Raw genomic sequence first — 14211 nt, forward strand, 5'->3', positions numbered from 1 at the left:
ACAGCAGCACAGGAATCCCCTAAAATGACACATTATTCTTCAGCCTTCTTAAGACCACCTGTTCCACTCCTGGCTCATCTCATCATTTTCTCAGCTTACCCCATTGTTCTCATATGTTTGAGAGGGAGAACAAGGAAAGGTTATATTCCAGCATTTAGTGTATGTGTTGAAAGAACCCCCCTACTGCCAGGAGGTGCTGGAAAACAAATGGTTAAAGTGAGACCCCAGTATCTGCTCATTCCTGACTCAGAGGGCAGGTGGAGAGTGCAGGGGGCAGGAGAGAACGCTCACTCCATTCTTGACCTTGGGCTTGGGGCCATCAGCCTCTCTCTGAGTCTCCAACCATCTCAAGAAGGTACTGGAGTCATGAGCACCTTCTGGGCCTCCAGCCAAACGCAAGTGCCTGTGCTACACACAGGAACCTCTGAAGCAAAGGGCACAATTCCGTCATCTGCACATCCCAGCTTCCTGGTATCCATCTCAGAACATTCACAGGAGGCCTTGCTTAATACAAGCTCTTTATCTCGAGTGCAAATTGCAAGGTGAAATATGTACAATGTGGAATCTAAGTAATTTTCCCATTAACTATTGTGTGACTCCAGGAAAGAATTAGACTTTTGGAACTAAAGTTTGAGTGGATCGGGGTCCTAAACTTATTGTATTCCTCTCTCTTTCTACTCCCATTTCTTGCTTTTCTGAGAATGCCAATATCAGGGGGTTGAGAGAAAAAGACATGGGAGCAAATATAGTCATTTGGATTCTCCATGGTGAAAATTTATTGTCTAAATGTCAGTGGAGAAAAACATCTTTTCATTAAGGCTTTGAATTGATGAAAAATAATTTTTCTTCAAAGCTTTTTTGCATTTTTATGTTTCTTCTTTGAACCTTCAAAAAATAAAATATGCTGGGTCTTATTTGGTTTATCTCTAATGAGATTAGTAATACCACACAGAACTGCTGTGAAGATGAAAATAAAATATATGAAACATTTAGAACAGTGACCAACATATAGTAGGTGCTCATTAAATGGCAATCCTTTTTTTTTGTTAAATGCATAAAACTACTTATCCTGCTTGCTGCTGCAGAATGAGAATTAGGGAATAAAGCAGGACAGGAAGAGGGAGAACATTGAGATTATGGGTCTTCAGATTTAAATATATATATATATATATATATATATATATATATATATATATATATGTGTGTGTGTGTGTGTGTGTGTGTATATATATATATATATATATATATATATATGAACAATTGAATTTTAACAACTAATGAATATATATGTTGCTTGTCACTTGGATAGTAATCCAATTTCAAGGGCCCTAAAAATATGACCTACTCAGCCCATTTCCTACAACTCAGTTGCCCATCACTGCAGTAAACCTGCCTGCTTGCCATCCTGCATTGTCATTCTTTCCCTCTCATGCATGGTTCTCTGGCTCGGAATGGCCAACTTCCCATTTTTTCTCCTTTCTCCCTATCTTTACTCACACACATGCCCAGTCAACATTACCTGATCTGCTCAATCAAGTGTGATGCCTTCTTCCTCTGAGCTCTTGTACTGCTGTGTCATTTCTCTTGCACTCTGTCATTGTGGTGTGGTGGTGAAGTCTGTTTTTTCACCAATAGAAGGGAAACAATAGTACCTGCTTCACAAGGTTGAGGGTTATATGAGACATGCATATAAAATGCTCAGTTAGCACAATGTCTAGCATATTCAAAGCACTAAAATTGTAGCCAGCAGGAGTAGCAGTACAGTTTTGTATTATTGTTTGTGCCCTGGTCTTAATAGTTTTACTAGAAACTAAATGCTGCAAAGGCATTCGTTGGCTTTACTCATAACGTAGGTCCCAGTCCAGTGCTGTACTGTCTTACTACTGAAAGTGTGGTTGCGGTCACCCAGGAGTTTGTTATAAATGCAGGACCTCAGGGTCTCCCTTGACCTGTGGAATCCGCATCTGCAGTTGAACAAGGTCTCCAGGTGATACAAATATATGCACTGAAATTTGGAGACACTCCACTCGATTCATTGAATTCAGTTGCTGAAGCTGATGTTTTACTTCTTCTAGTAATTCCCACCAGGAAAATAGATTTAAGTCTGTAGAAGCAATACTGCCATTAGATAACTGCCATTCATTTGTAAGGGTCCTTTAGACAGTGTTTACCAAAGTGTGGTCCCTGGATCAGGAGCATCACATTCACTTGGGGTCGTGGATGCTAACGCATCCTACAGGTTGAGAACCACTGCTTTACAACACTGGGACACTGCCAGAAGTGCATGAATATTGTGCATCTCTTTCTTTCTACCTTAGTTCATTTCTTCTGTTCCATCTCTTAAAGACGTAAATAAGGTCAAATATCGTAAAATACTGTTCCCTATCCATGTTTGCCGAATATTTGCCGGTGCACATACACATCTTAGTACCTAGCTGGCAGGTCTTTACATGTCAAAATACCTTTTCAGATGAATGAAACACACAGCCTAATGATTTGCCTGCCATCCCTGTGTTTTTGTTTTGTTTTGTTTTAATTTTATTCGTTTTTTGAATAGGTGGTAGATGCACATGGTATAAAATTCCCAAGGTACAAGAGTTGTCGGTGAAAAGTAAGTCTCCCATCTTCTCGTTGCTTCAGTAATGTAGTTGCCATCTCCAGATGCAATCACTGAACTTTCATTGCACACATTTACTGAGCATGTACTATGTGCCAGGCACTCTTCTGGGCATTGGATACAGAAATATATAGGAAAAGAAAGCCCTGTCTTCATGGAGCTTACATTTGGTTACCAATCTCTCTCAGTATTTATTCAATAGCATAGCATATTGCAGTAGTTAAAAGTAGAGCTCTGTGTCAGACCAACTGATTTTGAATTTGATTTTCCCCACATTCTCAGTAATCTTACTCTTAGTGTGAACAGGGTTTTATCTTAAAATAGAGATAACCATTCTATTTGTAATATCATTGTGAGAATTATATGAAATAATACTTAAAAAGCACCAACTAGTGCCTAGAACATAGTAAATGCTCAGTAAATAGTAGTGTTGATTTTAATGATGTGATCTCATTCTACTCTTCTATAATGTACTCCAGAAATGGCTAAAGGGTTTCTTTCCCCAATAATTTTCATTTCTTCTCTTTGCTATGTGGTGATTTAAAAAATATATATCACTTTTCTTAGAACAAGTAAATTTAAATCTTCTAAATTCTGATCATGTAAGACTGCTGATTTCTAGTAAGAAACCAATTCATAATAAATCACTAGAGTATAAAGATTGAGTTCCTCTTTATTTTTTCTAATATGTCTTCTAAAAGATCCCCTGTAATTTGGAGGTCTTGTATTAATCATTTAAGGTGTTTTATACTCTTAATTTCAACTTTATAATGTTACAAAATTTATACCTTGGGAAGATTTCTGCATTTCACAGCAGAGGAACTAAGCAAAGATTCTGACAATATAATTTGATATAGTTACCTTAAGGAACTTTCTTTATGATTCTAGTCTCTATCTAGATGAGAAAGGAATTTTCAACTCCTGGAGAAGTAACAAAAGTATTCCTTGGTGATGGGCTTAAGGGGGAAAAGAGTAAAAGAAAATTATATGCAAAAATAAATAAATAAGAGAAAAAAAGAACTCCTGGGACATGAAAACACTTCTAAATATTGGGCCAAGAACCGTTTCCTCTATTCTGCCTAAAAAGGAACGTTAATGGGCATAATGTAAGAGTGCAAGGAACTTGGCTTAGGTATATTCTACCGTGTACTGACACTGGACCATGGACATGAAATCTAAAAAGGAATGAGGGCACACCTATTTGACCACCCACAGTCCTGATAATCCTTTCATGTACGTATTATCTTTCTTTCTCTCCTCTGTCCTTGATTTTATTTTGTATTCTTTCTGGTAGACAAAGTGTATGAAGCTTTGAAAGTTTGATTGTGATACAGGAACCTCTTCTCTTAGCCTGGTCATGATAGAGGAGGAAGAGGAAAGGGAGATAGCTGGGACATTGAAGTGCCTCTGAACAGCTTTCGTTATTTGGTTAATGGTGACATCAAAGTAGACTTGAGGTGTTTTGTGTTCTTTTTAACATTTTCCAGCCTCTGGTGTTATATTGTCAGAAATGGATTAACAAAAAGAACACCGGGGCTTCTAATCTTGAAAGGCATGAAATCAATACTAAAAAAATGAGGCCTCTGGTGGCATTTACCAGTGTACTTCCCTGGACTTGGCAACCCTAATCATATAATGCACTACGGAGCTAACTCCGATTCCCTAGGGATGCATTAGGCAACCAGTGTGTGACCTCTTTGGCTTACCTTTGGACCTTCTCATTTCTCATTGTGCTCTTTTTCCACTAATGATTACAATGTAACAACCCATCTCTAAACTCCGCTGCATCATTTATTATTATTATCTCCCGTGGTTGTGTGAGTTGACTGGGCTCAGCTGGGTTCTGGAGATCTTTCATGTCAGATAGCAGCTGAGGCAGGAATAACATGGCCGGGTGTTCACTAGGGTGTCTTTATTCAAAGGTCTGTTACCTCAGATGGCTGGAGTGGCTGGGGATTGCCTGGGCATCTCTGTCTTTCTGAGCCACCTCTTTACGGCTGCCTTGAGCTTCTTCACAAGCATGGTGGTCTCAAGGGAGCAAAATGTCTTACAATTCGATGGGCTTTCCCCAAAACAAGTGTTCCAGTAGACTGAGGCAGGAACTATAAGGTTTCTTTTAACTCAGGCTCGGAAGTCATGCATAATTACTTCCCTGCATTCTATTGTTCAAAAGTCAAGCCAGTGTACCAAACACTTGTAGGAAACATAAACCCACTCAAGTACTTCTTAGTAAGTAAAAACTGGTGTTTCTTGATAATATACAGAAGTGGGCAAAAGTAGGTCTGCAGTTGTGAGTACACAAAACAGTTTATTCTTGTGTTATGAATTATTGTATTATAACTATAAACTACTTTGGACCACCCCTGTGGTCAAAATATACTTTAGTTAAAATATATTTTAACTAAATATATCTGATGTTGTGTGAGTGTTGTCCATTAATAGAATTGCCTTTGTATAAGAAGTATTGGTCAGAAGCTGCCACTAATAAAATGTATTTTGGATTATAGAATCAATTAGAGGCAGGTAATAAATCACTCAACACAATTTATCTCATTCCTTTCTGAACTTGGTACAGTAGTGTGTTGTACCCAGTAGTAGTGTGTCATAATAATTATAGAATATTATGTTTCAATAAACATAGGTAAGTTAAGTTTATTTACTTACCTTAAAAGGAAGGTAAGTTAGTTTTATTATTATTGTTCATTCATTCAATCAAATATTTGTTGACTGTCTATGATGAGCCAGGCCCTGTGTTAGCCTGTAGAGAACAGGGACAAATTCCTGCTATGGTTGGATTTTTGCCCTTACCAGTATAAATAGTAACAATTTAAATGCTAACTATATGAGTTCATGCATTCAGATGCTTGGGCACTAGAGAAAACTGAGTCACAGAATAATAGTAACAATTAGTGCACATTAAGCCCTTACTTTGCGCATTATTCCATTTAATCCCCCAGAAGGTTATTGGGATAGAGGCAGAGTTACTATTCCAGTTTTATAGAGGTTGAAACTGACTCAGACTAAAGAGTGTTTCAAAGGTCACCTAATCAGTAGCGGTGGAACTTGGATTTTAATCCAGAGCACCTACCATGCAAAACTGCATTAAAATAATACCAATGCCTTTATTTCTGAATTCCCTAACTTGTAAGAAATGTTTTCACTTTATATACATACATATATATATGTGTGAGTGTGTGTGTATGTATATATTTTTTTAGAGAGGAATGAAGAGGGAGAGAGAGAAACATCAATGAAGAGAGAGGGTCATTGATTGGCTGCTTCCTGCACATCCCCTACTGGGGATCAAGCCCACAACTTGGTCATGTGCTCTTGACCAGTATGGAACCCGGGACCCTTCAGTCCACAGGCCGACGCTCTATCCACTGAGACAAACCAGCTAGGGCTTCACTTTTCTAAAGTGGTAGGTGCATAATTTTTAATGTCATAATGCTATTTTAATTCATCTTTGATCAAATGTATTGACAGCTCCCACGCCTGCTCCAACCCCATGCTTCTTTTTGGTTTTACATTGACCATTTCTGCAGTCTAAGAAGGATGGGTAAAGAGGAATGAAAACTTAATTTTATTGACATTTTACCGTCTACCAGCCAGTTATCAAGCTTGACATGCAAAAAAAGTGCTAAGTGACTGCAGAATGTAGATGGGAAAGAAAACACAACCACCAACCTCACTAATGAACGTAATCATGAATTCAAATATTCATGGGGCATTTACAATATGCCAGGCCCCGGAAAAATTTGGTTCCTAATCTGGGGGATCTCACCATCCAGTGGGAGACACTAAGCAGATGTGTCTCCTGGCAACACATTCTGATAAGGGAAGCCCACCGGCGGGGCATCTCACTGAAGATGATGAGTGAGGGTGGGAGGAGTTCTAGAAAGAGTCAAACATTGGAGAAATTACTCAGATGCAGAAGAGGGGTAAAGGTTCCATGAAGAGAATGCACCCTGTGCAATAGCTCAAAGTCTAGACTTTCAGGAATTCCAGGGACTGCAATCGTTCTGCATAGCAGAGGGCAGGCGGGGTGTGTGTGGAGGAGTGGCCAGAGAGAGGCTGGCCAACAAGGACCCTTTTTGCATGGCAGTCCGTTATGGACATTTTCTCCATTTTAACCATGACTTTCCCCAGGACCGGAAAGTACTCTTGCGCTGGGGAATATGTTTCCATGTGTGCCAGGCATTAATTATAAAGGGCTTCCCTTGGATTTCTGCACATTTGCAATGTTGATTACAGCCTGGCTGGCCACATGGAAACACCAGGTGTCCGAGTCCTATCACCTTCATATTCCATGAGTCATTTATTGATGCAGTTACTTATGCGTTTATCCAGGAAAACCGAATCCGTTGCCCACTTCGTCCGTTCTCCAGATTCAGATGTCAGTATGTTTAGGTAACAATCCAAGAGGTAGATGCACTAGCATGAAACGGCGCTGCAGGCCACTTACTTCAGCAGGACGGTTTCAAACCCTTTACTTCCTTTCTAGCCTGTCTCCGGTGGTTCTGGAAAAGGGGAAAGAAATGGCCTCCGCGTGTGGCCAGGTGGAGGGTGCAGAGTGCCGCTTGGTGTTTCCAGGACTGCCAACGCACACAGGGTGGAGCAGCTGGGAAGGGGCCAGCAGTCCCGGAGAGAGGGAACACCTACCGGCCGCCCCACAGGCCTCTCCAGCCCACTCCACCCCCGCCTCTCTCTCTCCAGGGACCTCCCAAGAGGGAGAGCCAGTGAGTCCCTCGGAGTGTGTTAAAGAGTTGAAACAACCTGTGCCCCAAATAAAGCAGAACCTCCACTCACTTAGCTGGTCTCTTCCTGCGACTCCTGCTGAAAAGCAGCGGTGATGGTGATGGGTGAGGAGTGCGATCTCAAGAGCTTCTTGGGGGACTTATGGGAATCACTGCTGCTTCCCTGGGCCCCACAGTTTCACAACCTCTTCTCCAGGGCAGGCCCGCCCTCCCTCTCTCTCTTTTTCCCCCCTCCTTCCACCTGACAGGGACCATAAATAACCGAGGCTCCCGGTGTCCCAGCTGAGAACAAAGTTGAAAGTTTGCCGGGAGCTCCCGCCACTCCCCGCGGGGCCGCTGCTTTGTTTTCTTCTGTTTTTCCTCTACCTGGGTTGGCCGGCTCCTCATTCACGTGGGAGAAGAGTCACCTCCTCTTGACAGGCAGCACCTCGCTCCCGGCTCTCCCTGGGTTTCAGGCTGTCTCGGTTACCCGGTTAGGCACGGAGCACTGGTATCAAATTACCGAAAGTCTACACTGGAGCTGCCCTCATATTTACATACAAATAACTCCGGGCTTGCATTTATGTCACCATTCGGTCCTGCTAGAGGCTTGCCAGAGGAGTTTTTAATCCAATCAGAAGGCGCTTTAAAAGGATGTCTGCGGAGTAATCAAAAGGATCTTAATCTCAATTAAGAGTAGCCAGGTTTTGTTCTTCATTTCTTTCTTCTTTTTTTTTTTTTCTGAAATATTGAAAATCTTTGAGCTCTGATGAGTAGGAGAAGATGTGTAATTCCTCAGTTGCCTACGAGGAGACGGAGATGCTGAGAGGAACTCAGCGGCGGTGGTGAAGACGGTGGATACACCCCAGGGACTGGTTTGTTTGGGCTGATTTGGAGGTAGATTCTAAATCACTGGTTAAGGAATTCCTGGAAACCTCAGGAAACATCTGATCCGCCCCTCCTGGTGAAAATGGCTTTGCGACAGAGTAAGATCTTTCTTTACGTTGTACTTGGTGTGCACTGTTTTTTTTGTTTGTTTGTTTTTTTTTTGTCTCATTTGTGGTGATTGTGAAATTTAGCCCAGCTGTAAATAGTTACTTAAAATAATCTCTTGGTCGTGGGTCGCAGAAGAAAGTTGATCTGTTTAGTATTTTACATTGGAAAAAACAACAACAGTAGTTGACAGTGTATTTTTAGTCTTGATTAGTAGTTTAAAAAGATGAGCCCTCGTGGTTTCCTGAGTTTAAATGAATGGAAAGTATAAATGGTACTGAGAAAGGAATTGGAAAATATCGCTGGAGCGGATGAATCACTCACCTTTGAGAAAACATAACACACGCTTTTGAAATCTCACGGGGCCAGCCAAGTTTGTGTCCAGAAAGAGAATGAGAGTCATAAAAAGGAGACAGAGTTTGCCTGTTTGCGGAAGGAACTTTGCCACGGCCTGTGCTACATTGTGCGAGGATGGGAACCGTCCCAGGGGGCAAAAGCCTCTGGAAAACCTGCCCTGTCACTCTTGGAATGTGGTTTTTCCGTGTGAGGTCATGTTATGCATATGTAGCTAGTCAGAGCATTTTATGTGATGAACTCTCTGTATTGATGGCTAAAGAGCAATTTATACAGTCCCTTTCCAAACTGCTGGAACTCCCATTCGATCTCTAAATTTCCAAGTAGCGTTCAGGCCTGGGGGCCGCTGGGCTGGGTTGTTCATTTGATGGGTTTAGAGACAGTTGCAAATTGGTGAGATTCAGAGTTCCCCAACTGAGCAGTTACCCTTCAGATTAAGTAACTTGCTAGTTTTTTGCATAAGCCCCAAACTGAAATCCTGGGTGTGAGAAGACTATTTAAACAAAACTCTCTTCCCACATGTAATTTCCAGAACAGTGAGGAAGGGGGTGGTTTTTATTTTGCAACAGCGTCCATTCAAACAAGCTGCCCTCATCACAGTGCGTTGAGGAAAACTAATTGACATTTAAAAATCCTCCTTTCTACTTGGGGTTGGCGGGAGAGAAATTTTTTTTTTTTTTAAGTTGGTACTTAACACCAGAGCTTTTTCTGCTACTTAAATTCCCTCTTGAAATTATGAACTAACCTCTGCCCATACTTTTTCCTGCTAAACGGCCGCTACAAATATTATCCAGGGGACAGGAGAAGAGGACAGAGAGAATGGGTGATTTGCTGATGACCAAAGGAACAGGTGTCTCCACAACGGACACATTTTTCAAACGGGGAGCTTCTGATTGTGGCTTGCTTTGTCCCTCCGCAGGCGAAGACGCGCTGACGGGGGACACTGACAAGTACCTGGGGCCGCAGGACCTCAAGGAGCTGGGCGACGATTCTCTGCCTGCCGAGGGCTACATGGGCTTCAGTCTTGGGGCCCGTTCTGCCAGGTATTTCGTTGTTGCTGTTGTTGCTTTTCAGAGGTAATTTAAAACAACCATGATTTGTCATAAGCCAAAATCATTTTCCATTTTCACCGTTATCCCCAAATATGCTCTTTGGATGAGGATGTGAATTTGGTGAAATGTTCGCTACTCCATTGTATGTGCTCCGCTATTTTCTTTCGTGGTTTTCAGTCCTTAATTGTCTATGATTGACCGTGTTAATGGTTCTCTTTCTCCCCCACCTTGCAGTCAGTCATGCTTCAAGCATACTAGCAAAAGGGCTCACAGGCAAAACTGGGAGAACCGATCTGGGTTATATGTTTCAAAATTAAATTTTGTTCTAATGGAAAGGAAAATCTTGTTTTCCAATAAGTAAGAAATGTTTGTGTTGGTTGTTCACTATTCTCTATTTATTATTGAAAGAAAAATTCATATTTGAGACTTTATATATATATATATATATATATATATATATATATATATATATGATTTATTAGACTTGCCTACCAAGTGTTTGAGTATCTCTTCTAAAACTTTCCCATTAGTTTGTTTACAAGGGACATGTCAGGAGTGAAACAGTGACTTAGCAAGCCAGGAATAGTGGCAACTTCAATCCCTACAACTAAAGCATAAAACTTTGGTATGTGGAAAACCTTGGCTCAAACTTATGTGACAATGGTTGAAAGAAATAGGACCTTGTCCAGAATTTGGGGACTTCTTTTCCCTGGTTGGATTAACAGCTTGTTTGCTGACAGTCAAGTTATGTGAAAGCTAATAATTAAACCATCTGAGCCAGAGCCCTGGGGACATTTTCCTATAGTTTAAGTATCTGTTGTAAAAAGTTTCATTGTCTAATAGTAAATGGCACTTCCCACTAAGTAAACCTAAGAGTTAATTCTCAGTGTCCTTGATGTGGCCAGTTTAGAAACTGAATTGATGTTTTTTCGAGTTAATCTTTTTGTTTTTTAACAGAATTTGGAATCTCATGTAACTTAGTAGAATTTTTGCTTTATAAATATATCTATATATATCTATATATATGTATATAGATCTATATCTAAAGGCCTTAAAGTCTTCTTGTAACAGCTGTCATTAACAAGGAGGGGAAATAACCTTTAATATTTCATCTAACCACAGATAATAACAAATTATAACTAAAATGTGTAGAATCTTAAAGGATCTCAATCAAAAATTCTATTTAGAGATATAATAGGCTTTGTAATCCAACAACCCGCTGATTCTCTTCCTGAGATAGTATATTAAAGTTAACATTTTGTTAATTACTCATTTGCATATAGAAAATTGTAGCAGCTGACGTCCAATGAGTGATGAAACCAGAATATTGTCTCATTTTTTTTTTCCCCAAGACGGTTATGAGGCTTCCACTCTTCTGGTTTTTATTGTACCATTATTATTTGTTGCTGTTATATGTAACTCATTTTTTTCTTTTACATTGGCAACTCATGTTATGCTCAGAGGCAAATATAAAAATAAATCATAAAGCCATTATGTTTTAAGGTATTCTTAGAGTATTGCCAAGTATAATATTCTGAGTGTAACATTTAAAAAGAAATACATTAAGTGTGTAACTCATTCAACCATAACATTTTTTTTCTTTTTTCCCCTGTCTGATTTTTTTTTTTTTTTTGCTTCCTTCTTCTCCTGTGTTTTTGTAAAAATACTTTAAAATAGTCCCAAGATCAGGTAAGAAATGGCACTTTCCAGTGTCCCCTGCCCTTCCCTGGCTCATTTTCTCATTTTTGTTTTCCTCAGCATTGTGCTGTGCTGTGCTGTGCTGTGTTGTTCTGCCATGCGCTTTTCTGTTCTGCTCAGCTTTAGCAAATCAGTGTTGTGATTCTGAGGAAATTAGCAAATAGCTACATGTTTGATAAGAAATGTTACTCATGCAACATTGAATATTTAAGGAATTTCTTTCGCTTCACAAGGTTTGTATAGTGCATGAAGTAACTGGAGAAATGTCCCTGGACTTAAAGAAAACATCTTGAAGAGCTGTTTGTCTGCTGGTTGTGTTTTATTTGAGTTGTGCTAAGCACACTGGTATAATTTAAGAATCCTCAGGCATGTGGTTTTCTAACACTTCCTGTATTTAACACATAGGGTATACTGATGGCTACAAATAATATAGTTGACCTTAGTTAAAAAACGATTTAATGCTTTCCAGATCCCCATGCAAATAATGTCTAATTTTAGTAGCTGAAATTATTTCGGTATATTAAGGATTCCCAGTGAAGCTTGATGGATTTAATTGGCTCCATCTGCCTAATGTAAGTTGGTCTGGAACAGTTCAGAGTAAGAACTTCAGACAATAAAGCGGAGACATCGTTAGGCCTTTCTGTTGGTAGCTCCCAGCTCGGGGCTCTGTCCTGTAGTTGGCACGCCTCTAAGTTAAAAGAAAGAGGATGCTTAAAAGGTATCAACCCATCTTAGATATAACTAAAAGCTGAAATTAAAATAAATATGTAATTATTTCTTTAAAATGTTAAGTCTTTGACCATATCTACAGTAAAACTGTTCTCAGGTATCACCAATATTAACATACACTGGAGGGACCATAACTTAAAGAAATGAGTGTCTGAGGGGGCAAGTGAGTTTCTCAAATCACACCCCTGCGGCAAAATAGAGCCTTGCTGTGAGTACTTAGAAGTTGCACTGCCTGATAGTGTAGCTCCTAGTGGCACAGCTAGTTAGATGACAACTAGTTAAAATGAAATAAGATCTAAAATTCAGTTCTTCAGTCACCAGCCACACTCCAGGTGCTCGGCGGCCGCACGTGGCCAGTGGACAGTGTTGGACAGTGCGGGTTTAGAACACATCTTTCATCGGGAAAAGTTCTGTTGGACAGTTGAGTTAGAGAGTAGAAAGAGAGTTCCTGCTTTTAGGAAGTTTATATAATGTACTTGAGAGAATGTAAGGGGGCTAAAACAGGAATAACAGAAGGAAATGTTTGCAACTGAAATGGGAGGGTGGGAGAAAGAGTTATGAATTATGGGGGTACAGAAGGCCCAAGTGTTCAAGGTCACATAGTTTACTAGGTAAGCTCCTCTATGCAGGGATAATGCTTACTTTTTTTTCCCTTCTATATCCTGTTCTTAATATTTTGACTAGCTCCTAATAGCCACTTAGCAAATATTTGCTGAAGACACTAAGTAATGACTGTAGAATAATAGTCATTCTGGAGTTCTAGATCCCTCTAAGATTCTGGTGAAAGCGAAGGCTCTGACCCTAGAAGAATGTACCTCCTCATTTATGTAGACACTTCGAGTAATTCAGGGGCCTCTGTGTATCGATATGAAAATACTCACTTTAGGGTAATCTTTAGTACAGTAAGTGCAGAGGGGGAGAGAAATCGTTTTGTGCAAAGCAAGGAGTCATTCCCTATTCACCTCTCCCTTGCTCTTTTCTCGGTCTAGTACACACAAGGCCAAGGCCAGAGTCTGACTGAATCTACTGGTAAAGATCCAGCAGCCACATTTACATTCAGGCAGTTTATTAATTACATAGGCAGCCACAGGTGCCACCTGCCATGGTCCTTGTCTGCCACACTAGCTGAGGAGCCAGTTCTAGACTGCAGCTACATGTTTCGTGTTCTGCCACTCTCTGCCAAGGAGGGTGGGCAGGAAGCCTCAGGAGGCAATGAAGAGCGGCCTGGTCACAGCCCACCGTGGCAGGTGAGAGAGGGAGGCATGTGGGAGATGCCTGAAGCAGCTCCCCACCTCCATCCTCTGTGTTCCTGTAGCAACACAGGTGTTCTGCCAAGGTTCAGACCACCTGCGTGTCCCATGTGGACACGTGCAGGGTTACCAGGGCCCCTTCTCTATTGCTTTTTTAAAGATGGAGATATAATCGACAAATAACATTATATTAGCTTCAGATGTACAATATAATGATTCCATAGGTATATATATTGCAAAATGATTATCACAATAATTCTAGTTAACATCCGTCACCACACATAGTTACCATTTTTCTTTGTTGTGATGAGAACTTTTAAGATCTGCTCTCTTAGCGACTTTCAACTATATAATACAGCATCATTAACGATAACCGCCATGCTGCACCTTACACCCCCAGGACTTACTTATTTTATAACTGGAATTTTGTACCTTTTGACCACCTTCAACCATTTCGCCCATCCCCGAACCCCTTGTCAAGTTTTTAGTGTAGAGGTCAGTGTGGAGGGTGGCATTTGAGGGTGTAAGGAAGCTTGCACTCTGGGAAGTTCAGGGGCTGTGTAGAGGATTTGAAGGCGGGTGGAAAGGAGAAGGTAGAAGGAGCAAGTAAGAAAAGGAAATAAAAAAGTGAGCTCACCTGGAATTGAAATTTTCAAGGCCAGAAAGATGGCGAAGATGATCATGTAAGATGGATTCATAACACTGCTTACTTCCTTCTTGATGCTTTCCCTGAGTAGCAACCATAAACCTTTCGATAATTTAACCCTATATCTAGCTCCCAA

At 40.5% G+C, this 14211-nt stretch overlaps 1 protein-coding gene across 1 annotated transcript in view; it reads left to right on the forward strand.

Annotated features, from left to right (window-relative positions):
• Positions 1 to 14211, forward strand: part of ANK3 (ankyrin 3) — a 302810-nt gene that overhangs the window by 204538 nt on the left and 84061 nt on the right. Inside the window, exon 24 of the mRNA XM_054728942.1 lies at positions 9620 to 9743. Within this exon, the coding sequence (XP_054584917.1) occupies positions 9620 to 9743 (124 nt within the window). The remainder of the gene's footprint in view (positions 1 to 9619; positions 9744 to 14211) is intronic.

Source organism: Eptesicus fuscus, chromosome 17 (assembly GCF_027574615.1).
Source record: "Eptesicus fuscus isolate TK198812 chromosome 17, DD_ASM_mEF_20220401, whole genome shotgun sequence".
NCBI lineage: Eukaryota > Metazoa > Chordata > Mammalia > Chiroptera > Vespertilionidae > Eptesicus > Eptesicus fuscus.